General features: G+C 39.6%; 2 protein-coding genes across 9 annotated transcripts in view; one reads left to right on the forward strand and one right to left on the reverse strand.

The window, feature by feature from the left end:
• PCDH9 (protocadherin 9) overlaps positions 1 to 22,178 on the reverse strand; it is a 680,650-nt gene extending 658,472 nt beyond the window's left edge. For 4 of the 8 annotated variants that reach the window (XM_010405552.4, XM_010405549.4, XM_010405556.3 and 1 more), the window contains exons 1-2: positions 21,619 to 22,177; positions 17,247 to 20,416 (exon numbers count right to left, since the gene is read on the reverse strand). In XM_010405552.4, coding sequence (XP_010403854.2) covers positions 17,247 to 20,282 — 3,036 coding nt within the window. In that variant the 5' untranslated portion in view covers positions 20,283 to 20,416; positions 21,619 to 22,177. The other 4 variants (XM_010405553.4, XM_010405551.4, XM_010405550.4 and 1 more) reach the window with 3 other exon arrangements.
• Positions 22,179 to 22,334: 156 nt separating this feature from the next.
• Positions 22,335 to 23,834, forward strand: LOC120410337. The gene has a single exon (XM_039555595.1). The coding sequence runs from the start codon at positions 22,335 to 22,337 to the stop codon at positions 23,154 to 23,156; it is 822 nt and encodes a 273-aa protein (XP_039411529.1). The 3' UTR covers positions 23,157 to 23,834.
• Positions 23,835 to 24,767: the final 933 nt, after the last annotated feature.

Below are 24,767 nucleotides of genomic sequence, written 5' to 3' on the forward strand. Positions count from 1 at the left end.
CATATTTAATACTAACTGTTGATAAAACAGCACAAGCCAGTAACATGCAACAGATGTATGATTCACTTCCTAACAGACAATGGTTCTTCCATGGGAGTATTTGTTCATTCTCCTGTGAAATAATGCAAGGATGAAAAAAAAAGGTAGGTCTGAAGTCAAGGTAAGAGAGAAAAGTAAGAATACTGTTGCTACCTTTGGTCAGGTAGAAAGAAAATAGGAATAAAAGCCGAAATGCCTTAAAGAAGCAGAAAAGCTAATCCCATAGCACCAGCCAAAAAAGAAGCAGGGGTCACATAACTTCAACCAATAGATTTCTAAAAAGTGACAGTTCCCAAGTCCCAGAAGAAAAACTTCATGGACTTCAAGAATCATGGACAGAAGGCTTTACGGGAAGCAATAAAAACTGTGAAGGAAGGAAGTACCTATTTTTTTCCAGAACTCCCTTAAATACTGCAGTTCCCAAGTGAGGGCTGATGCCATCAACTGGTTCACCTTGTTGGTTGACCCTGAGGAACATTATGTAAATACCCACCGATAAAGACCCATCTGAAACTACTGAGACTTTCGCTTTTCAGGAAAACATTCTCAGTTCAAATGGTCAGTTCTTCAATATTGTGTCAAATAACTACATTAGCTCAGAATAAGCAAGAAACCTCAGCCATCCTATGCTGGCTCTGACAAAGTGCAGATTGGTTAGATTGTGTTATTTCTCATCTTCCGTTTGAAACAATCTGTTTCTTCTTATGATTCAGAGAACTGAAGGATGGACCTTCTGCTATGATTTTAGTCTAAACCCACCATATTGTTTTGGTAAGCTTCTTAAGAAGTACTTCTACATATTAAATTGAGTATTGTCAGTACTCCGGCAAGATAAATTAGCTTACAAGCATTCAGTGTACATGCAGCCTCCCCTCATTCAACATGTGATAAAATGATAAGCTAGATCACTCATGGGATTACTGACAATGTATTTATGTTTCATAATTTATATGTATTAAAATAAAAAATATGTATGTTAGTACTTGCATCAGTTACTTGTTTATGGTTTGTGCTAGATTTTTCTTGCTGAAGTTTTAGGTATTTATTGCATTTTGAACTACAGTGTGTGTATTTGATAGTAATTGCTAAAAGAATTACAGAACAGTTGGTGATTTCTATTCAGATTTTTGGCAGAGCTGGAAGTCTCAGTACAAGTAGAAAAAAAAATCATTATTTGTTTTAGAAATAAAAAGTGCAACTCTTTTCATTATTACACTGGCAGAAATATGAACAATTTTCACAGAGAAAAGGAAGCAAAATGAGAGAAGAAAAGTTTTGAGAAAGAAGTTCAAGACCCTCTCCACAACTCTAGAAGTAGCAAGCATGCCTACATTAGCAATCTTGGTTCAAAACTGGGATGTGGTCAAAAGTGAAACTCCTTTTAGAATTACAGCTATGCTCAACGGGACTTTTCCCCAGCATGCAGATTAGGATAATACCCTGTCTGTGTTAAAAGAAAGGTCCACGACTCCAAACAGCAGGAGTGCTGAAGTCAAAACAGAATTGCTTGACAGAAATGAATAAGGAAGTCTGAATGCTGCACTCACTTATTTTTGCTTTTATTAACGGCAAAGATGTGCCCCATCATACACTTGTACTCATTCCAAGCATCTATCACCTTTGTGTATGATGTTGTATTGCTTGAAGATGATTCTCACAGCCTGAGCTTAAAATAAGAAGTTTCAACCCAATTGAAATGCAAAGACAAAATACTGCATTCCTTTCCCAGCTGAGCTTTTATTTAATGTGCCAGATTAAGAAGCTTGCTCTACTTTACTGGATCAGAGTCAATACCGTTTTTCCAAGAAACTCAGATAAGGGGGAAACAGTTCTTAATCAGGCAAAATTCTCTATAAAATAAATGGCCACTTTGCCCAAGTATGTTCTGCAGAATTTAAAATCATTATGTTTGCCTCAGCTAAGCCTGAAAAAGTGGACTGTTGCTTTTATACCTATATTTTGGGACAGCTAATGCAATACTGAAGAGAATAAAAACAAACTTCTCCGTTCCTGATGTCACTTTTTATCAAGCTTTAATCAACTAGGAACCCCCTGAAGAAAATTCACGCAGCAAGTTGGAAGAGCATAATCTGAAGCTCCAGTGGGTTTGGACTAAGTATAAGGCATTTTACCATTGTGTTGAACTATTTAAAAATATCACAGACCCATGGACTAGAAATGTGATTATTTTGTCCCCCATGATTAAAAAATAACATCTATTTTATAATTGTACAAGTTCCTGTTAAGGGCACAGACTATCTTAACAACTACACTCAGAATTATTTCATTTCTTAAAACAGTGGATGTAGCCTGATTTGCATATTCAACTGTTTTCATCAGTATCCGCCTCAGCCTTTTTCTGTTAATTTCATGCTGTCCCGCTGTTCTTAAGATGTTAAAGTATCACAGATACCAAAACCTGAAACTCAATTTACATAGCTTGGAAATTTTTTTCCAGATATGTTTATCTTTAGACAATACTAGAAAATGTTGTCTGTAAGCATAAGTAGCTCAAAAGTGAGCCATGACAGTGTCTGTGTAGTAGCAGAGATTATTTCAATGTGCTTAAAACTACCCACTGCACATCACCCTGCAAACAAAGTAACTCAAGAAGTCAGAGCTATGTTATTTGGTGCACAGCTGTAGTAGAGCTGCTCTTACAAAAGTGGCAGATTGGCAGCTCAGAGGTTAAACTGTAATTGTGAAAAGGGACAGACCTTCAGCTTCCATAATTCCTGCTATTTAAAGTGAATTAATGCTCCTTGTTTAAACCCAGATATTACTCAAGAAGCTGCAAGAGAAGGATGGGTGCCACAGGAAAGAAAAAGGTGTTAGAGATCTTTGAGCCTCCTTCAGCCTGTTTGTGGGAGGAAGAAAGAGGTATTATAGCACAAACATGGGGAGACAGGTTCAACTCTTGATTACAAGCAAAACCATCAGGGAAACAGTTGTAATTTCACAAATACAAAATTAATGGATATGAAATAAGAATAAGATAGCCTTTACTTAGAGACCACTACATGCAGCCCTAACCTAAAAAAAAAAAAAAAAAAAAAAAAAAAAAAAAAACTTGGGACTAAATTATATTAGCATCTTTTTGGCCTTTGTCCATGCCTATAAAATGGCATTAATATAAATGTGACTCAGACTTGAGATCCCTGGTCACTATTGAAGCCAACAGCCTAAGTATATGAAATTTCCTTGGCTCTGCTAAAGCACTAGTGCTAAATTCTGGGAAATGATAACACTGATTCATCTCAAAACAGTCTATATATAACAGCAAGACTAGGCACACATAAAATTATGCACTATCTTGCCCCAAGGTTAGCAACATATTCCTAGTAGAAGGAAGAATGTTATTTTCATTCCCTGCAATCATGTGATAAATAGCTGTAGGGCAGATTCAGCAAGATCTCGAAGGTTATGATTTTACAATATAATGAATGTATGTCTACCTCTCTGTCACCTGAAAAAGCACCAAAACAAAGCAGGACTTGTCAGTACTTTGCTTATGGCAGAAATCAGACATTGTCCAGAACCTTTTATGAGACACACTGCTACTTTGTAACTAGTTTGATTATAACATTGACTCCATTACTTCAACAGCTCAGCTTTTCAGCATATGGCATAATTGGAAGCAGCAGCCAGCAGGTATCACATGTGAATGGAAAATGTCTCACACTGAGTAACTACCAACTGTATCAAATATGTGGTCTTGTAACTAGGTTGGTGGGGGAAAATAGTACTAATAAAAGTGTACTGAAAATAAGAGGATGGGTGAAACACCTGTGCAGTATACGAGGTAAGCAAATTACCTAGAAAGTCCAGAAATAGAAAATATCAAACAAAGTCATTGAGATTAGTTAAAAAATAAAGAGATGAGACAGCACAAAGGAACATTTTAAGGGATTTAAACCCCAAACATATGGACGGTTTCAGGTGAAACTTTAAAAAAGATGGACGACATACACTGAGAAGTGCATTCTTAGGAGCGGGCAGACTCAAGCTACTGAACAAAAAAACTCAGAGAAGGCAACTCATGCCTAGGAGTGCTTACCTCACTTGCAAAGGAACTGACATTTGCTCCTAGTCTACTCATTTATTGCCAACATGGAGTAGACCATGGATGAAACATTTTATTCTGATCATGCTTCCTATAAAATACTGTGTTTTACTTTAGTAAAAATTGAATACAGGCATATCTATACCATCACCATCATGAAGTAATGGCCTGTGCTGAATTAACGTCTGATTTTGGTGATTCATATCACTCTGTCTTAGAGAGTGACTGAGTTATACCCATTGTATGGAGCTGCCATCATTGGCAATCAAACATAGTTTGCAGAACAGTAACACCGACATTGAAGATGTATGAAAATACATTGGAATTACACCAGATGGTGATGCAAGCCCGGCAGGAACTCTTAGGGGTACCTCTACTAATATCATCAGCATTAAACGTGAAAGTCCCAGGACTTTAATTCAACCACAGGACCAAATTGGATGGTTTTGCCAGACAGTAGGACAGACTCACTTGGCATCATTTGAGAAGTGTTAAAGGACTTAGTGTAAGTACACTCATAATTCATATCCTCAAAGGCACCTCACTGCAAGACAGTGCAGCATGATTTCACACTGAAGTAGGTAAGGCAGTATAAAATCCTGCTAATGATAAGGTTCTGTAGTTTCACCTCTACATAGCCAGTAGAGATCAACCCCAAGTGTATTGTTTTGGGCCAACCTCGACCAGCTACATCAATGTACAAAATACCTTCTTCTTGTCTCCACAAGGATTTTACATTTAGGCAGATACCTCAAAACAGCAATCTTGATATAAAACACCTTTTTTTTTTCCAGTGAAGATAGAATCTTAACAAAAATGAGAAAAAGGCACATCGTGTTTAAAGAGAAATGAGTGCACAGCACAGTCCAAATGTAAATGAGGTTAGGTCTATCTCAGTCAATTGCATTGTGCAGAAAAAGACAAAACCAAAATTTCTTCCTTTGTATTTCAAAAGATTTCTACGAGCAGCAAAATTTACAGGAAAAAATGTCAAACAAATTGGCCTCACAGATAGAAAGAGCCATATGATTTTTTCTTGTTTACAAGACTGAATCTTCTGTTGCAAGAGTTAATGTGCTTTGTGAAAGTTATTATGGCACGGCTTATAAGCTTCAGCGAGATGTGGTGGCAGTTCAGATTTCATGACAGAATGCTAACTTATCTCTGCTATTGAAAAAACTAATGAGGTGGTATATAGTTGCAGAGTGGTGTTACATGCAGTGATATGCAGGTTTTTCAGGCTTCTCATTATCTGTGTAACTGTATAGACGTAAAAGTAATGAAAACCCAAAACAGGTAGCAAAAGCTTAAGGCTTTAAAGCTGGAATAAAATTGTGTCAGTGTTTTCTAACAGAAATACGATAAATTTAAGCAATCTCAGAAAAAGCCCCCAATACTCCCTCTAGGGTTTTCTGCTAGGTCTAAGGTCTCATGGGTAGCACTTAGGCGAAGATCACAATTAAGCTAACACAGGCAATTTATTCTCATGCTGGTTTTATTCCAGTCGAGGCAATGGCATAATGTTAAGCAGTCTTAAGGATTCTCTTTGTTATGCTTGTTGCCTATGGCTTTTAATTGAAGGTGCTATCACAGCATCCCTATCAGATGCCAAATGTCATGAGCAGTAGCAAGCAGGAGCACACAGTGCAGAGGGCTCTCCTGACCCCCAACTATCTTTACGGAGGACAGCAGGATGTAAGATATAACACTTTTCAGTAGCTAGAGGCTTACTGAAATGAATTTCCACAATGCCTAATACAACTAAGGCTGATATTTAGCACTAGGACATGAAAATGTTAAATAATACCAAGTGTGAGACAGTGAATGCAGAATGTTTTTAATGTGGTCACCACTGATCCAAAGAATGAAAGTTCTAAAATTCGGAATTACTTTTGTGACATACTTACAACAGATAAATGTCATAGCTGACATGATGACATAGATGAGACATGCTTTGTCTGGAGGTGATCTGCATCACCTATAAAGCTTCAGCAAGCACTGAATGAAACTGCTCTGCTGAAAAGTGCTCAGCACACTGCTTTGAAAAAGTAGACTCAAGGATCACTGACAATCTGTATATCACAGCAGCACTGCCAGCTTTCTTATTAAAGAATAAGTTTTCCTACAAGTTCAGTCATCTTTAAACCATTTTGAAATGTAAAGATATACGAATGTTTTCTTCTCTCATCCCAATCTCCCTTTCAAATTGCTGAATTCAAGAAACACTATCCAGTTACTGAGTTGCAATCTCCACTCTTCTGCTTTGTGATTTACCTTTTTTGTTCTTGTTTTCAGAATCAATTTTCTATCATAAGTCTGTGAGATAGCACACCTATTACAAATTTTGAATGAATTATGCTATATATGAGAAAATGATCTTATAAAAAGAAAAGAAAAAAAGTGAGCAAGTAAAACATATATGAAATAATTATTTCGTCTACTTGTTTTAACTACAACAGATATAGGATGGATTCCCATATTATGCAGCTATCCAGATATGCTTCCAAATGCTTCAAATCTTTGACTCTTAAAGAGGATGATTCATTAAAAGTCTTTGTGTGGACACAAGGAATGTGTGGTTATGAGCTGGGTGTACTACAACAGATGGTACATAAAATGTGCCACTTCTGCACTATGATACTATTTATTTGAGGGGAAAACTCAGACTTCTAATATGTGAATACATATGTTTTACAAAAATAAGTGTGCTTGGAGAATAAAAGAAGAGATTACAAAGACAAACATGAAAGGACAGAGACAGTATCTCATAAAAGAAAGAGATGTATTTAAGCATCAGCCAAATGATACTATTTTTCATATCATTTATAGTGGAAGCTTGAAGACTAAAATACTTCACAAGCCATTAGTTTCTTGGTTCTCTGTGACAGATTAGAATATTTCTTAATCAACTGCTAAAGCACAGAAGAAGGCCAAAGCCTAGATTCAGCAAAGCTGAGTAATATTGAAATCTAGGGATGTTCAGTGGGGATGCTATCAATAGACATATCACAGAACCACAGAACTGCATCCGTTTCTCAAACCCCTCAAAAAGCACCTATGTTTTCATCCATTTCTTAGTCCAGAATTTGAAAAACCACATTAAGAAACAAAAGTTCTGATTTGTACTCAAGGAAGCAGATCAAAACCCCGAAAATGTTACAAGATTCAAATTAGTTGCTGAAGGTTTTGGACCCCCCCCTTTGCCTATAGGCAGTCTGAAAGCCTACACAGCCCACCCAGAAGTGGTCCTGCCCTACTGGTTACATATTTCGGGCTGCATGAGGTTTGTTGTAATGCATTAATACTACAGCAAGAATGAAGAATAACAAAACTAAGTGTATTTAAGTCTCATTCATATCTTCATCTCATTCACACAGGATTGACATTCACAAAATTCATTCAGATGGTCACCCACAGCTCCATTGTCCACCTGGACTGTACAAGTGCTCTCAACAGAATGGACATCAGAAGCCAAGAGAAACAAGATTGGGGTGGCCTCCCGGCGCTATATCCATGTTTCTCATCTGTTACCCCACTACAGAAAAATATTGCCATTTTTAAGTTTGAGGAAGAAAAAAGATGTTGTAAAATAAAAATAAAATGTCAATCACAGCAGCGGATCACCTATCTTGTCCCATTTTGTACTTCTGTTGATTGACAACCTGGTGCTCTTGTAGCATAAAAAGGCAAAAAATCAGGTGTTCATTTCAAACTGAAATGTTTGACAGATGTAACAGATTTCTGCAATGAAACTGATGAAATCTCAAACAGCAAAGTCTCCATCTCCTGTACAGTAGACAGATTAAATTTCAACAGGCAACGTTTCCTGTCCTTAGCAGATGCAGATTTAATTTGGGGGCGTGGGTGTTGTTTGTTTGTTTGGTTTTGTTTGGTTGGGTTTTTTGTTGTTTTTGTTTCTTATTCATCTGGCAGTAGGTAAATATATGGGAGATGACTAGGGCTTTGCAACTGGTACATAGCCTACCTCCTGCTGCTCTGGATGCCACAGACTTCAACAGGATCCATGTTTCAGGGTACTGTTTCACAAACTGAAGGCAATTTCAAATTCTCTTAGTAGTAAGACTAGCACATCACTGATATTTTGACCTGTATTTTTGCAACGGTAAAAGTGAAACAGTCTGACAACTGACTGAAAATTCATACTGCTATAGACACATACCTTTTACCAGAGAGGTAAAAGAAACATTTTTACACATAATGTGAATGGCCTGTTCTAAGGTTCACAGAACAAGGTACCACAGAATGTGCAGTGCTGAGGAAAAGCAGAAATACTCGGAACAGCACGAAAACAAAATAACTCATGTTTCATTGCACCATCTTACTAAAATAGATAGCTGATGGCCAGATAACAATTTAATAAGAAGTCAGTAAGATTCTTTCTGCTGATTTGGAAGCCTTTGAATTTGAGTCATAATCCAAAGAAGACTTTTCCAAAGGCAACTGTGCACATACATTTTTGTGCCCACATGCACTATTCAAATAATACCTTCACTTAAAGAAATACATAACCCAAACACCCTTCTCTTGACTTCAGTCAGAAAAATGGACTGGATAATGCTCTTCACCAGGAAAGTGAAAAATATGGATCATACCCAATTATATGGACGTGGGATACATCTCACCAAGCTGTGTTGCTCAGCTTTGGCAAACAGATTAAAGCACCATATTTTCTTCAGAGTGGAATAAATGACAAACCCAGTGAAGCAGATCACATGTGTTATACAATTAGAAGTCAGACAAGATGAAACCCACCACAGTGTCAACAGAAGCAAAATGCACTGTGTGCACAGGCACTACCAGCTAAGTGTACTGGTGAAAACTGTACAAATTATACTTTCTGCAAACATCACTGACAGAAATAAGGCTAGATCCACAATCAGAAGCTGGGCACCTGAAGCAACCATGATGTTCAGATATATTTATTACATGCTGCAAGAAGAGGGAATGGAGTAACAACAATATTCCCAACACCTATCTCACTGAAGAGAAAACTACTAAAAACAGGAGTTAAGTATCACTCCCTTTCCGGCTGTGCATCCTGTCAACACAGGAAGGAGTGTTCTCTTAAAATTCATTAGTCTGCACCCTTCTCTGGAGGTCCTGGATCTCTTCCTGTAAAACCAAACTTTTGTGAAAACTTTCTTCCAAAAAATTCTGGTAAGAGAATATAGACCTCAGTGGTCAAAGCATTTCACCATGAAGTTCAGCAGAGCAGCTACACAGCTCATCTGTAGAAACATATGCATCCCACAGAACCTTTACATCAGAAACACAATTGCCTCCATAACCTTATGTGTTTTGAAGAAGACAGATATTTGCATCTAGCAGGCTTAGCCATTTAAGAGATACTACTGCTGGCTACCAATCAACAAGGGGCTGCAAAAAGAGCAAATATCATTCACAACTGAAGAATGGTCTTCCTCTTGACTTGTTCAGTGTTTTAAAGGCTGTATGACCTTATAAGGCATAGGCTAAATTAGTTAATTTGATGAAAAATATTTTACAAGCAGATATTTAACACTTTTTAATGATTAAGAAAACCAATCACAGATTTCTCTTACTAGTAACATGTGAAAGCCTAGGACATACTAAGAACGTCCTCCAGAACTACAAATGAGGTATCTGACGATTTCACTGGAAGGAATGAAGGTGAATGAATGAATGATCAGTTTCAGGCTACAAAGTGTTTTATCAATCAATATCAATAGTGATTCCCTTTCAGCTACCAGCCAGTGAGAATATCTGATTTCATTTTTTGGACCGGGAAGAGGTTGTTATTTTAAAACCCTGCCTTTCTGCAAACCTGGGGGAGTAAACAAAGGAAGGAAGAAAAATCTGACAGCTGATCCTTCCCATTTTATTAAATTCAGCTCAAAACAAAATGATTTTAAATTCACTTCACTCCTGATTAATTTTACATATTTTTTAGATTCTGGAAAGATGATCTCAACATCATCCTATTGCTTTTATAAAGAAGTTAACATTAGAAAGAGCTGCAGATGGAATAAATCAGCAGATTTATCACAGCTTGGATTCAATTTCAAATGATGAACTGTTACTCTAGAAAAAGGCTCTTTATGGTCCTCTTGTAATAGGAAGTGTGCATTTTCCAGACCAACTTTCAAGTAATAATATTAATATTTGTGCACAAAAAGTTCAGTGTGACATTTCACAAAAGAAATGGCAAAAGTACAGTATCAGGTCATAGGAAAGTACAGATTCTACACACCAAAAAATCCTGACAAATGCTGAATTACGAAATTTTCTCTCTGTGCAACAGAAGATGCAGGACAACCCATGCCAAGACTTTAAAACAAATCTCCCCTGCTACTCAATTGCTGCAAAAGAAAAAAGAAGCAGGAAAGAATGGGTAATTTTTGAGACTGGTACAAATTAAGACACCTCTGTATGATTACAAATCAGATTTTTAACTACCTTTTTGTGTATTATCACATATAATTCACAGTATACACAAAACCCAAAAATTAAATTTGGAATGAAGGCCAAATCATTTCAAGATTCAAAAGCCCAGATATTTTTAGCAAGATCAACATGAATTCTGTACCAAAATTGTAGTGGCCTTTATGTTTTCCTGAAACCCAGTGCTTCCAGGAATAATATACACATGGGTTTGTACGGCTACAACAATGTTGATATTCAAAACAATTTATTTTTTTATTTCAAGTTTTTGTAACTTCACAACCAATGAAAAAGCAGCAATACCAACTTAAGGCATCTCCTGTCAGAAATAGCTATTTCTGCTTCAAGAGTTTATAGCTTACTAGAAAATAATGCATTACAAGAAATTTATTGCCACTCCATTGGGAGGAACTTCTTGTGTATGGTATTTTAATTATAAAGGAAAGTTTAACATGCATTTTGTGTCTAGACTAGCACTTATAATCTCAGTTCGGTAAGATGCTAAAGCCCCTTATGTAGCAAATGTCTTTCTAAAAGATGCCAGTAGAAATGAACAAAATATGTTCTCTTCCCCCCACACTTCAGTAAAATATGATAGCATCCATTCATCTCTTATCTACAGTCTGGGAAATCTTTCCACTCAATGGAACGTTACCTCATGTAAACCAGAAATGAACTGATTAAGTGCCCACATCAGTGTACAGGGCTAAATCACTTTACATACATTGTGCCACAGGCTGGAAAGCCAAAGAAATAAAAGAAGGAAAAAGTAATACCTGATTCTATGTATGTTTTTTTCTTCAGCGAAGACATGGACATTACATAATCAATGTGATGTGGCTGTACTTGAATAGCAACTGAGGAAACTTACGAGTACAGATTTTACAGACCACCATGATGTTCTGTGAAAGAAGTGATACCAAAAATTCAGGTACCACCTGTAAATCCTGTTAGATCTTTCAGAATACTCTATGTCCATTTTGTCAGTTAAATCCTATATTTTCAATGCAATTAAATGGTAGAGTAAGAAGATACAGCATCTCCTGAACTAAATGAAACTTGAACCCAGCTATTCTTGAACAGAAATCACCTAGAAGAGGATCTATCCATAGGCATTACATATCTAGCCCTTGGACAGTATTTATCACGATAAAAAATTCTATTGCAAAAGTAAGAATCCTAGAATTGATGGAGCAAAATTACTCAGGACTTGAAACTTGCACCTCAGATAGGTAGACTGTGCCCGTGAAGAGTTGCTGAATGTAAATGGGTCAGTTTTCATATCTTTAACATCTGTTGTTTATGCCCAAGAAAGCACATCAGGGGCAAGAAAATTAATTCCCCAATTGCTGTCAACTGCGTTAGGGAACAGCAATAAACAGCTTACTGTAAGCCTCTAGCTACAATAAAATTGCTGTCAATAAAGTGTGGCTGATATGGTTTTGCTGTGCTAGAAGAAGAGATTCTTTGGAAGTGAAAATCTGAAATGGAAACTAAAAAGATTCTCCCTTGTTCCTATATACAAAAGAACATTATCACAATATTGCAACAGCATAAAACTCTCAAGATCCAGTTCTCACTCACATGTGTCGCACAAATTTCTTAGCATATGTGAAACTTTGGCTTTGGATATTTGGGACAGATGAGACTCGAGTGATTTTGATAAAAATCTTTTGCACAGGAAACATTTAAAGAGAAATGAAGATTACTAAGCTTTTACCGTCTGATCTGTAAACACAAAATGTTCCCTACTCTAGTTTAGCATGTCTACTGTCACTATTTAAAATGGTATTATAGCTTAGGGTTATGTTCAGATTTCCATTATAACTTCCAGTTTTCACATGCTCTTAACTTTCTGAAAAATTCTTCTTTTCAGTTGAAATTTTCCATGCTTGGTCTCAGCTCAAAGATGAATTTCTTTAGACAGTCAAGCAAAATCTGTTAACCTATTTTTCAGTTATACAACAATAGAAAAAATACACTGTACATTATCACCATTTCTAATATTTTAGTATAGATATATAAATATACAGAACTAGAAAACAATTGAATTTTACATGCAGACACTTTTCCAGATGACTAGTCCTCACCCAAGACTAATATCCATGCTAATACATAAACCAAATTAAGCATACAAAAGAATGTATGTATTTTTTATTTATACTAAGTGATGAAACAAGGCCACTAAAAATAATACTGAGTGCAGAATTGTGGAATGCTATGGTTACAGAATTTTAATATTTGCAGGTGACGTAAGCTCTGCACTGCTGTTCCAATGCAGATTTCCATCAACTTATGCACCTTGAAATTGCCACTCTCAGCGTATCAAATTAAGAGTCATTAATGTTTTCAGCTTTTCTCTTACATAAACCCCAAACTTACAAATTTAAGCACTCCAGAGTAAGATAACATCAATTAGATTTGCCACATAAAGCTTAAGTGATGTGCATTGATCAGCAGGAGCCTGGCTACTTGTTCCTTGATCAGGCAAGAAGTCCACTGGCTGGAAAAGGAATAAAGCAACCTCCACAGAGCTTACGTTATTGAGTATAAGATTAAAAATATACTGCAGTACGGAATGTATTTAATGTGCCATTCAAGCCCCAAAACCTTAATTTCTGCCACTAGAGCACAGAAATACAAGGACAGTGTTAAGATATATTCAGTTTTCCTGTATCTACTAGAACTGTGCATATTTCCAAAATTTCTAAATTATCATCTTGATTCAGAAAAGTGCTTATAGTGTGCTTACGACTCGAAGAGAACATCACAAGTGACTTGGACTTTAAGGACCTGCTTCAGTTCTACCATGATAAATGAAAGTTAAGCACATGCCTAAATGCATTTTGATTAGGAATGAAGACTGAAGGTTTTGCCCATAACCTATACTGATACATATTTTTAAAACTGTGTTATTTGTCACTGCTGTGCTTTAAATCTGATTAAATGAAGTTGTTATAATTTAAAATTGGGATAACCACAGTAAATTGGCCCTAATTTCTTTTATTATTTAATCTATTGTTAATCTAATGGCATTGAGTAAGAGATTTTGTCTGTTTATTTGCTTTTCAAAAGAGGTCTTTCACATAGAAGAATACAACATGTTGTCTTCTGCTGTATTTCTATGTAGCTGTTTGGTGTAATGACTTACTAATTTGAAGCGCATTTTAAAGTTCAATCAAATACTGAAAAGAACACTGATTGAGAAGCCTGCATAGATTTCAGTATTCTTTATGAGTCATAACACTGATTTTGGAAGCTTAGCTATATAAGCTGGTGGTGTGCAACATCCTTTCCATACTCCTAATTATGCGAATTAGCATTTAGAACAATCCCAAGTTCAAGTATTCAAAAATGCTCTTTTCAGAGCATCCACCAGGTTTACTGCAAGATAGGCACTTGAAGGAGGCTTTGGTTTTCATACTGGGTACTTGTGAAACATCAGTCTGTACAATTCGAAGTCACATGCAAAGACTTAACCACAGAATTTCCACTAAATTTACTGATGACTGCACAGAAATTGCCGAACAAAAAAACCCCAAAAAACCCCACAACCCCCCCTCCAAAAAACCTAAGAATTTTTCATTGAACAATATGGTTTTTTTTATTCTAAAAGATTTTTGACTTAGGACCCAGTTCTAGCAGATTTCTAGGGCCACATGCCCATCAAAAGTAACAGGATTTTGCTTGAATGAAGTCCAAGTGCTGACATATGTCTCAGCTCTTTGTTAATATTAATGTATCTGCAAGACACACTCTGTGTGTGTGTTTACCTTAGACTAAAAGAAACTGTAACTAAAGGTGGAGGATGCTAGTATTTCTCAGACATATATTTATCCTATATTTTATCTTTCCCTATCTTAACATCATCCACAACAATTCCCATGTTCTTTACAAAACACACTGTTACTGAATAGATACGTAACTTAACTCAACATTAGATGCAGAGAAATTAGTTGTGTTAAACCTGAAGAAAACAGTACAATGGCACAGAACTAAGTATCTCTTTCTAAAGGAATTTGTAAAAATTTTTTTCAGATGTTGGGGCATTTGCACACTCTACTATTCAGTAAGATCTTTAAGCAATGTGAATACTTTGCTTAAAGGCCATACTCTATCACAAATCTTAAAAAAAGACCTATGATGGTGTATTTCACTCCTGTGCCAATGAATATTAGCTAAAATGAATCCTAATTTTTATGAATTACAGACAGAAGAATAGGAAGATTGTTGACGATTACTACCATTGATGGTTATACTACTCCAGCCAAAATTGACAGGAAGCATAAAAAGATTACATGCTATAACACTCGTCATTGGGAGAAAAAAAACCAAAAAGACACTATCTCATTCCCCACGGAATAAAAATATACGTGCTCAGTTTAGGTAACTGTCTACCTAAGAAGGAGTTGTATTTTCATTTACATGTAATAATACAGCTTTTGCAGGGAGCAATCCAAATCATGAGTATCTGCTGACTCCAAAAAGGATACACTAAGACCTCAGTGAAATTTGAATCAGGTCCATATTTAGTTATAATTACAGATATTATTAAATGGAGACTAGTGTATTTAATGTAATGAACACAGGTAATGTTGGAAATACCACCAGTCATTGTTTGGGTGTGGGAGTTTTTTCCCCTCATGTTCAATTTCACCATGCAGAGCTTACACATTCTGTCAGGTAAAAATTTTGGGTGTCCCAACTGCCTCTAGATACTACAGGGAGTTAAGTCTGAGTTTTCTAATGGAGTTTGGAAAGCTAACTTAAACTTAAATTAAAATAATCTCAGAGCAGAAAAAGAATATGTGGTTTGGGGGGATTACATTTTGCAAGTATAACTGAGAAGAAAACTTCAGACGAGTAAGCACAGATTATGCAGAGCTCTTCTGTAATTTTGGGGGGGTGTTTTTTTAAATCGGTTCTTTTTTTAACTTATGCCGACAGTGTGTGTACGGTGCTGTGAGATGGCTTGGGGAGTATATCCTTCTTTAAGGTCCCTTAGAGATCAGGGGTTTGTGAGACTCTTCTGCGGTGCTCTCAGCGTGTCGTTCTAAGAAGGAGTTGCGTCAGAGCAGTCACTTTAGCAGAACTGCCTCCAAAGCGCTCGTTTTATTCTTAGCACCTTGTTAGTGCGACACCTTACAGACACCCAAAGTCAACACACACTTCTGGGAACGGCACGTTCATCTCAGATAAGGCTAATGCAACAGCAAGAGGACGACTTTGTCCTAAACTTGGCTACCGTCAAAATCTTTTTCCAAAGACAAGCCTAAATGTGTCTCGCTTGGTTCCCTAGGATCCATATCCCTAACAAATTCAGACAAATCACTGTCATTTGGAGCGTACTGCGCCCGCAAGGAACACGGATGCGACTCCCAACACCGACCGAGCCTCTGCGACGACGGAGCACCGAGAAAGCCGCCTCGCAAAGACGCGAACTTAACCCGCGCCCGCTCCGCCTCGCCCCGCGTTCCAGAAAGGGCTCCTCGGCTGGAACTCCGGCCCGATCCGATCCGGCCCGGCCCGGCCCGGCCCCTCCGCGCTCCCCGCCCCCGGCCCCCTCAGCCTCCGCAGGGCTGGCGCGGGGCCAGCGCGCGCCGCGCGGTGCCTTGGCGCCATCTACGGGCCGCGCGCGCGCGCTCCCGCGGCGCCCGCAGACGAGCGCCCGTAAAATAAATTAAGACAGCGCCGCGTTTAAATCTTTATTAGCAAGGAATTATTAGACCTAAGAAAAAAAACTAATGCTGGATTTGGTTGAAATATGAGTCTCTCAGCCTCCTAATCCCTCTTCATATGGCGTGTTTCACGGTTTAAAATGAGCTATGTCAGATCACTTATGCATTACTAAGATGAGAAAATATTTACAATGGACGGACTTTTTTTTTTCTTTTTCCTGCATAATTCAGATGTATTCAGAGAACGCATTCCTTTCAAAAGTATGCTTTGGCCATTTTTTTAAAATATGCAGCAAACTGTCTATGCGATACCAACTTTCATCTATTACAACAAAATCATGTTGAACTCAAACAAAAGGAAGACTTACATATGGCTTAGTTATATCCTAACAATAAACCACGTGCTTCACTGATGCAGTAGCTTGGAAATTTGGCTGTCTTTGTTAGGGAAAAAAAATTAACCCTTTTAGCAACACTAACTTAGCAAGGTTCCAAATCAGCTTGAAATGGAAAAGACATTCAAGCCAACTCACTTTGAAATTTGAAACAATGTACATATCCCTTCAATCTTGAAACAGTCAAATTTCTGACTGAAATTTAGCATATAAGAAAACAGTTCTTCAATAACTTTTACAATTGGACAGTTAAATACTGGGGAGAAAAAAAAAAAGTCTTTTTCTTCAGTTTTGTTTATGCACATGTATATGCACATGCATGGAGGCATAACAGTCCTCTAACAATCAAAATTCTTCAAAACCCAAAGTATCAAAGGCATTTTGCAAATGCATGGTTAAGCCCCAGGTAAATAATAAATGGGTCAAGGTTTTTGTTCGTTTGTTTGTTTGTTCTTGGTTTTGGTGTTTAGTTTGGTTGGTTTTGTTTTTTTTTTTTGTTCCCCCCATAATGTTAACTAAATTAAATTAGAATGAAACAAAAAAGAAACCCACAACACAGTGGCACTTTTAATACTGGTTGATCGGGCACTTGTATGCAGTACTTATAGACCAGTAAAAGTGCTCGTTTACCTGTCTGGTGTGTAAGGGGCCCTTTGTCTTGAAGCCTCCTTGGGAACTGCACTCTGAGGCACTGAAGTGATCTGAACTAGTGGAAGAGCGTTTGGAAAGGGTGTCACAACCACCAACAAAGGTGTTGTCCAACGGGAGTTCCTGAATCACATGGTGCTTTTTCACTGAAACGGGAGTGTCAGGTTTGAGATGAAAAGCAGACTGCGGAGAGGCAGATTTGTAATGCTTGGCAAGATCAGGACTGTTAGGCTTAAAGGTTGTTGGTGGTGCTGTGCCCCAATCAAATCTTCCTATACTTTGCTCCTCCAGCTCTGCTGGAAGGCTTATTGTCCCGTTGATAGGTTCATGAACTGCATCATCAGGTTTGGACTCCTCAATCGTCACAAAGTTCAAAAGGGAGCTCTTTGGAGATTTCCTTTTCTTCCTTTTCTTTTTCTTGTTTTGCTTGTTTTCCTGATTGGGAGACATCCACTCAGCACCTTGCTTGCTCCTCTGGGCAGCTTTGAATCTGGATGCATGTCGACAGCGAACAAGGACTGTGACAAATATCACCACTATGACTACCATGGCACCTGCCACAATAGCGATCATGATTGTGAGATAGTCCTCGTTTTGGTAGGGCTGGCTACTGTCCCCTATGTTCCGATCCAAAGGTGTTTCCATAGTCCTGCGTATCAAGTCATAAATATAAGAGGCATTTCCAGCAGTATCATTTACATATAAAAATACAAGCACAAGAGTATGCAGGGATTTGGGATAACCCAAATCACTTATGTTGACAACTAAGCGATGCAGCCCCACATCATTAGGAGTTGGTTTTTCCTCCAGAGTGATATTACCTGTCACTGGATCAATCCGAAACAAACCTTTGTTATTGCCGCTTACGATTGTGTACTTCAGCTCAGCATTCATGCCAGTGTCTATATCCACAGCAAAGACTTCAGCTACCACCGATCCTGGAATTGCTGAGAGTGGCACTAGCTTAAAAGAAGTGTTAGAAGGTGGGTAGATGACAACGGGACTGTTATCATTAACATCCATCACGTTTATGGTTACTTTCGCTGTAGAAGAGCGAGGAGGTTGCCCTCCATCCACTGCCTTAACATCAAAGGTGTAAGAGCTCTGCTGTTCTCGATCAAAAGAAACATTGGACTTTATAACTCCAGAGTATGGATCCAGAACAAAGTTTTCATTGTCATTCAGGATGGAAAGGGTCACTGCTTTATTTTCCCCGGCATCTGCATCAGTCACTGTGATCACCCCTACCGTGCTATACTTTGGTAAGTTCTCGGATACGAAAAACTGGAAATGATTATGAGTAAATTTGGGACTGTTGTCATTTTCATCCAACACAGTAACAATTACAGCCGCTTGACTCTGCAAAGGAGGGGTGCCGTTGTCTCGGGCTGTAACAGTGAAAATGAAACGCTCCTGCTCTTCTCTGTCAAAAACTCTGGAGGCTGTCAAAACTCCTGTCTTTCGATCCAGATCGAAAAAGGAGGCATTAGGACCAAGCTGATAAACAATGTCTGCATTTTTCCCACTGTCTTCATCTGTGGCACTAATAGTTGTTAAGTATAGACCACGCCGGTTGTTTTCAGAAACTGACAGCTCAATTACAGGCTGGCTGAAAATCGGAGGGTTGTCATTTTCATCCTCCAGCTTAACTCTTACCAGGGCAGTCTGGTTCAAACTGGGCTTGCCAGAATCAGAAGCCACAATTTTAAAGCTGAATTCTTTGGTGCCCTCATAGTCCAACAAGGAGGAGGTCTCTAACAAATACTGGTTGTCATAAACTGCTTTCAAGTGGAAGGGGACCTCTCTCTCAATGAAACAGATCACTTTGCCATTCACATCAGTGTCCTTATCTGAAACTGTAATTAGGGCAATCTTTGTATTGATGGGATCTTTCTCAGATAAGTACACTGTGCCATTGATGGGGCTTATTATGTACCTGAGGTCTATGTTGGGAGGGTTATCGTTTACATCAGTGACATTGATGGTGACAGTTGCCCGGGCCGGTGTAGAGCTACCATCACTAGCCAGCACTGTCACTTTGTGAACAGCAGTCTCTTCTCGATCTAAGGACCTCTGAACTGTAATCAGCCCGGTGGTGTTGTTTAAAGCAAAAAATCTTTTGGTTGCAGGGGCGACTTGGGCACCAAAAATATATCTGATTTCTGCATTGCTTCCTATATCAGCATCTGTAGCATGAAGCTGAATTACAGAGGTGCCTACAGGGGCATTCTCTGGTATATGGACCTCTACTTGACTCTCTTTAAACACTGGCCTGTTATCATTGACATCACTTACTGTGACTTGCAGGATAGCTGTGCTGGATTTCTGGGGGGTACCTCCATCCTCCACTTTGATTTTCATCACATAGGTGTCCTTTTGCTCTCTGTCCAAGTTCTGCTGCACAATCAGCTGAGGCCATTTCTCCCCTTCTGGAGTTTCTACAATATCCAGTCCAAAGACACTCTGCCCATTTAACAACTCATAGTGCTGCACACCATTGAAACCTGTGTCAGGATCTGTTGCTGATGGGATTGGAAACCGACTGTTGATCAGAGTGTTTTCTGGGATGGAGATATTGATGACAGGGGATGGAAACATAGGCGCATTATCATTAGTGTCCTTTACAATGATTTTTATTTTGATCAGCCTAAAAAAGTCATTGGGGAGAATCACCACTTCAAGTTCAAAGAAACACTCGTTTTCTTCTGCATAGGAAGCTCCAGCACACAGTTTTTCTCTGTCTATTCGGTTAGACGTTGTGAAGATTTCCCCTGTGTTACTGGATACTTTGACCAGAGGCGCATCCCCTGCTTTAGACACCAGTCTATATACAAGGCTGGCACTGGTCCCTGTGGCAGCATTGATATGAGAAATGTTCAGGTCCTTTGGTATGTTCCCTATGGGTACGTTTTCAGGCAGCTCCTCTCTAATAGTGTAAATAAGTTCTTGAGCTATAGCAGAATCCAGCCTTAAACAGGCAATCAAAGCAGCCAACAGGTAAAAATCTCTCAGGTCCATGATAATGTTTTTATTCTCTTTTCACGGATTTTAGGACTTAAAGGTTTCCAGAGAGGAATGATGTACGATTTGCAAGAGGAGGCATGCATGGACTGCAGGATGCATTACATCTCATTTCTTATTTGGAGACATCACTGTCAACACAACCACACAGAACAGCATTATTGTTTTTTAGGCATGATAAATCCACAATCTCCAACTACTACTTGTTTTTGCAATGCACGCTTCCAGCAGTACATTTTCCTAGTGCTCCCTTTTACAAGCAAGCCCTCCGGACAAATGCACCAATATCCCATCGGCTGCATTTTCACAGAGCACGAATGAAAATAACTACTTGCAGGATTAAGGGTAGCTACTGTTTTGACACGTACTTTCTGAATAATTTCTTGGTACACCGTGTAATCTGTAACGTGCATTCCCCCTCTACCCTCCTCCACCCAGTCATTTGGTGCAAGTAAAAAACCTTCCCGGACTACTTCTGAATTCTAACTGCTATGTCAGCTGCCAAACGTAATTTGCTGTTTGCTTCCATACATATTTTTTAGCTCTTGCTAACCAGATTTTTCTCTGCTCGCCTTGCATGCCCCTCTATAGCTATCGTACTGGGAAATAACCACCCGGACATGCTGCTGCTGCAGCAGTCGTCACTGGCTACTTCACATCCCTGTTAACTGATGAGACAATAACAGGACTTACAGTTTCTTACACTCTCAGCTCAATGTTTCTTCTCCAGATGTTGGATACTTCTCCTTCTGTTTAATAACCTAAAACTTTATTTGTTTTTAAACACAGTCTAAATCAGGAGGCTGGAAATTCCAAATATAACTTAGAACCAGGAAGCATGTTTTATAGATGGGGGAATATACATTTTCTGATGACATGAGGAGAAAAAAAGGTGCAGCCTTTCCCCGTTGACACTGATCTCCCTTCAGGATGATATTAGCAGCTGCCACATATAAATACTGCAGACTAATAATGCAGGTGGAAAAAAAAAAAAAAACCAGGAAAGCTACTGACAGACTTCTGTTTGCATGCACTGCTAACCGCGAATTATCGGGGTGCAAGGCTGCCAGCACCTACAGTTTGACGGAACTAGGCAGCCCTAAGCACTAATCTTATCTGCATTAAGCTGCACGGTAACTGATGCCTGTGATTACTTCTAGCAGAGTAATGCAGGTAGGGATGCAGAGACAGCGAGTAGGTGAGCCTTTCCCACCAACATCAACTGAATCCCAAACACTGATTCTTTCCCTAGATAAATATACTGCGTGTTGGCTTTTTCTTTTTTTTTCTTTAAAGGAAATGCATCCCAGTGTAAGGGTAACTTTGCACTTACGTTAGTTGTCTACCTTTGACGATCTGCTGCAGCTAAGCAATGATCTGTTCCAGCAGATACAGCACAATGCATCTGGTAAACCACCAGTTTTGGAGAAATCAGCAGCAGCCAAACGCTTCCTCCTTGAGATATGTGTTGCTTCGGGGTGGCAAATTAGCAACTCCAGGGAACAAATTCACAGTTCTGTCGTTAGTCATCCTCTCCACGTTTCATTCCTACGAAGCGGCGATCCTTTGGGTGTCTAACGTGCACGCAACAACCCAAACAAACAGCAAGGGAAAAATCCGGTGCACTTCTTAGAGCGGGGCTATTTTCCACTCTGCACTGCACACCATTCCCATCCCTCTCTCGGCAGAGCAGAGGCAGCTACATGAAGTCTGCAACTTCTGACTGGAAATGGCAAGAGTTGGTCTGGCGGTGCTTCTCCCTCTTTAGCTTTGGGGTGACAGTTGCCCAAAAAAAAAAAAAAAAAAAAAAAATTAAAAAAAAAATCCTAATAGGTTATTGCTTTAGTGACGGGAGGAAGCGGCGGCGCTTTCCCTCCTCCCTCCCTCCCTCCCAGCCTCTCTCCCTCACATACGCTCTCTCCTTCTCCCTCTCTCTCTCTGAACTGAAATTCTTGATATAACTCTCAATAAGCCCAGAGGGAGGGTGGGAGCGGCGCGAGGCCACCCCTCCCGCCGCACCGCATTGGCCCGCGCCGGCGGGGGCGGTGGATGGCGGAGCGCGGCCCCGGCATTGGCCGCCGGGCACGTCGCTCCCCGGCCCGGCCGGGCGGGAGCGCGGCGTGGGGGATGCGCACCGCGCGGAGGGGACTGGCGGGGGCCGGCGGGGACGCGGCGGGAGCGGGGCGTTCCGCGGGAGGAGCGTGGCGGAGAGACGCGGGCGCGGCGCGGGGTCGCGGCCACCCGGAGGGCGAGTGGGCGCTCCGCGGTCGGGGGCGCAGCGCCCCAGCGGGTGCGGAGGGGAGCGCAGGAGGGGTGGGCGCGGAAGTGGTGGAAAGCAGCGTCGGGTTCGCGCGTAGCGGAGGGGTAATTCTGAAAACAAGGTCTTGGTGTGCGTTTGGGTTGGTGGTGTGGTTTGGGTTTTTTTGGGGGGTGGGGGATGCCCCAGTGCGTGCTCGGTCTTGCTTGCGCGGGGCAGCGCGGCCGCCCGTGGTGCGAGTCGGGCCCGGAGCGGAGCGGTGGCCATGGGGCCGCCGCCTGGCGCTGCGCAGGTTCGGAGGCAAGCGGCTGCCCCGGCCCGCCTTCGCCCGGTTCGGCCTTATATTTAATACATGCCCTTTCATCTATAATTCAGGCTGCTCTGACTCCAGCCCTGTCTCGGCTCCCATTTACGCCTGCACACCTTTCTCCTTCCCTTTCCCAAAGGGTCAGCCGAGACACGCGCCAAGGGAGGGAGAGAGCTACTCTGCTGGTTTGGGTTTTGTCTGCTTAAACATTGAACTGGAAAAGATTCCTCCTCTCTGTGGTTTGATAAATAATAAAAGTGATCGTTTCGCCTTCCCCATAAATGACACAGGTAAATTATCCAGCTAGCCACAAAGAAGCATCACATGCCTGGAAGACACCGTAATAAAATGCCAATGTATTACAGTATGAGTGACCTCAAGAGTGTGACAAGAAGATGATTATAGTGCATTATCTATAGAGCATTATATGTAGTGCCTTTTTCAACGTTTTCTGAAGCATGAATGAACCTTCATTTGACTATGCTTTTATTGCTAGCTTTTCTCAGCTTGAACTTAAAAGCCGTGTGACAGAACCTAGCCAATTTAGTACGCCCAGGTACGTGGCCACACTGGCTGCTGGTTCTGGTTAAGCCTTTCAAATACATATGCATAGAAAGAAAGCAAAGATAACATCAGCATTTGACTCTTTCTGTATGTGGTACTGTCTCATTTGCACATTTTCAGTTGGTAGCATTGGTGAGCTAAAGATGAGAGTTCTACCTCGAAGATTTTACATTTTCAGATGCAGGCTCTTAGCCTCAGACTCCTGTATGTGTCTGCACACAGGATGCACTGTTAAGAAATGGTGGAAGCTGGTTGTACCTCTCAGAGGTCAGTAATTTGCATGGCTTGGAATTGTGTGCTACATACTGATAAATGTACATATCCTTGCAAGTCATATGGATGCAGAAACCGTATGTGAACATTGCACATCCTGTAATCCCATGATGTGTAAAGATTAAATGTTCTCAGTTTTGCTGTGCTTTGTAGTTGTGTCCAAAATACTCTTGTTACAGATACACACACACAAAAAATTGATCCCGGTTTTGATGACATCAAGTAACGTTAGAAAACGGAACTGGATCTAATAATAGTTTAAGGAAAATGTTCATTATGTAATACAGGAAGGATGGCTAGAGCCCCAGCACTGAAAGTCAAGCAAGTGACATGAAGGAGCAACCTTACTGCCAAACCACTTAGAAAAAGAATTCTGTGAATGAATTAAGTATGCAGTTCTTTTGTCTTTTAAAATACAAGGCAGAACAGCCATTAATAAAGGAGATAATTAGAACTGCTAGCATTCTGTGTAATGCAGTCTGCTTCTGAAATACGGCATGTTTATGTATGCATTAATAATGCACACATTTTTCCTGACACTAGTCATATCACAGCAGTATGGCATCACAGACGTTTTATAGCCTCATTCTAGTAACATCACAGGCATATAACATTCTTATTCTAATCACACCATAGTCATTTCAATGTCACATTGTAGTCACATCACATAGCCTGGTAATAATTATTTAACTTTATTGCTAAGCTGAATTTTTTTCTGTTTGCTCAGGGATGACTTAAACTTGTAGTCAGAACTGATTAGCACATGCTCATAAATGAGCTCTTCTCATGTACACAGGGTTAGACTCATGAAAAGTTAGGAAGAGAAAAAAAATTACAGTGAACTAGTGTCTGTTGGACTTAAACCCAATGCAATCACAAGTCACAATAATAGCACATTTTTGCCATTTTCTGAAGTAATTTTAGAAAGCCAAAGATGTTTACGTGCAGATCTGTCATGTTAATGTTTATGTGCTTGTTTTAAAATGCTGTAATTCTTTAACTAATCATACATTATTAATCTCATGGAAGAGACAGGTCTTCAAACTGTTGTATTTGTACACCAAATTGTAAAATTGAGGCC

The sequence above is a fragment of the Corvus cornix genome, chromosome 1 (genome assembly GCF_000738735.6).
Source record: "Corvus cornix cornix isolate S_Up_H32 chromosome 1, ASM73873v5, whole genome shotgun sequence".
Classification (NCBI taxonomy): Eukaryota; Metazoa; Chordata; class Aves; order Passeriformes; family Corvidae; genus Corvus; species Corvus cornix.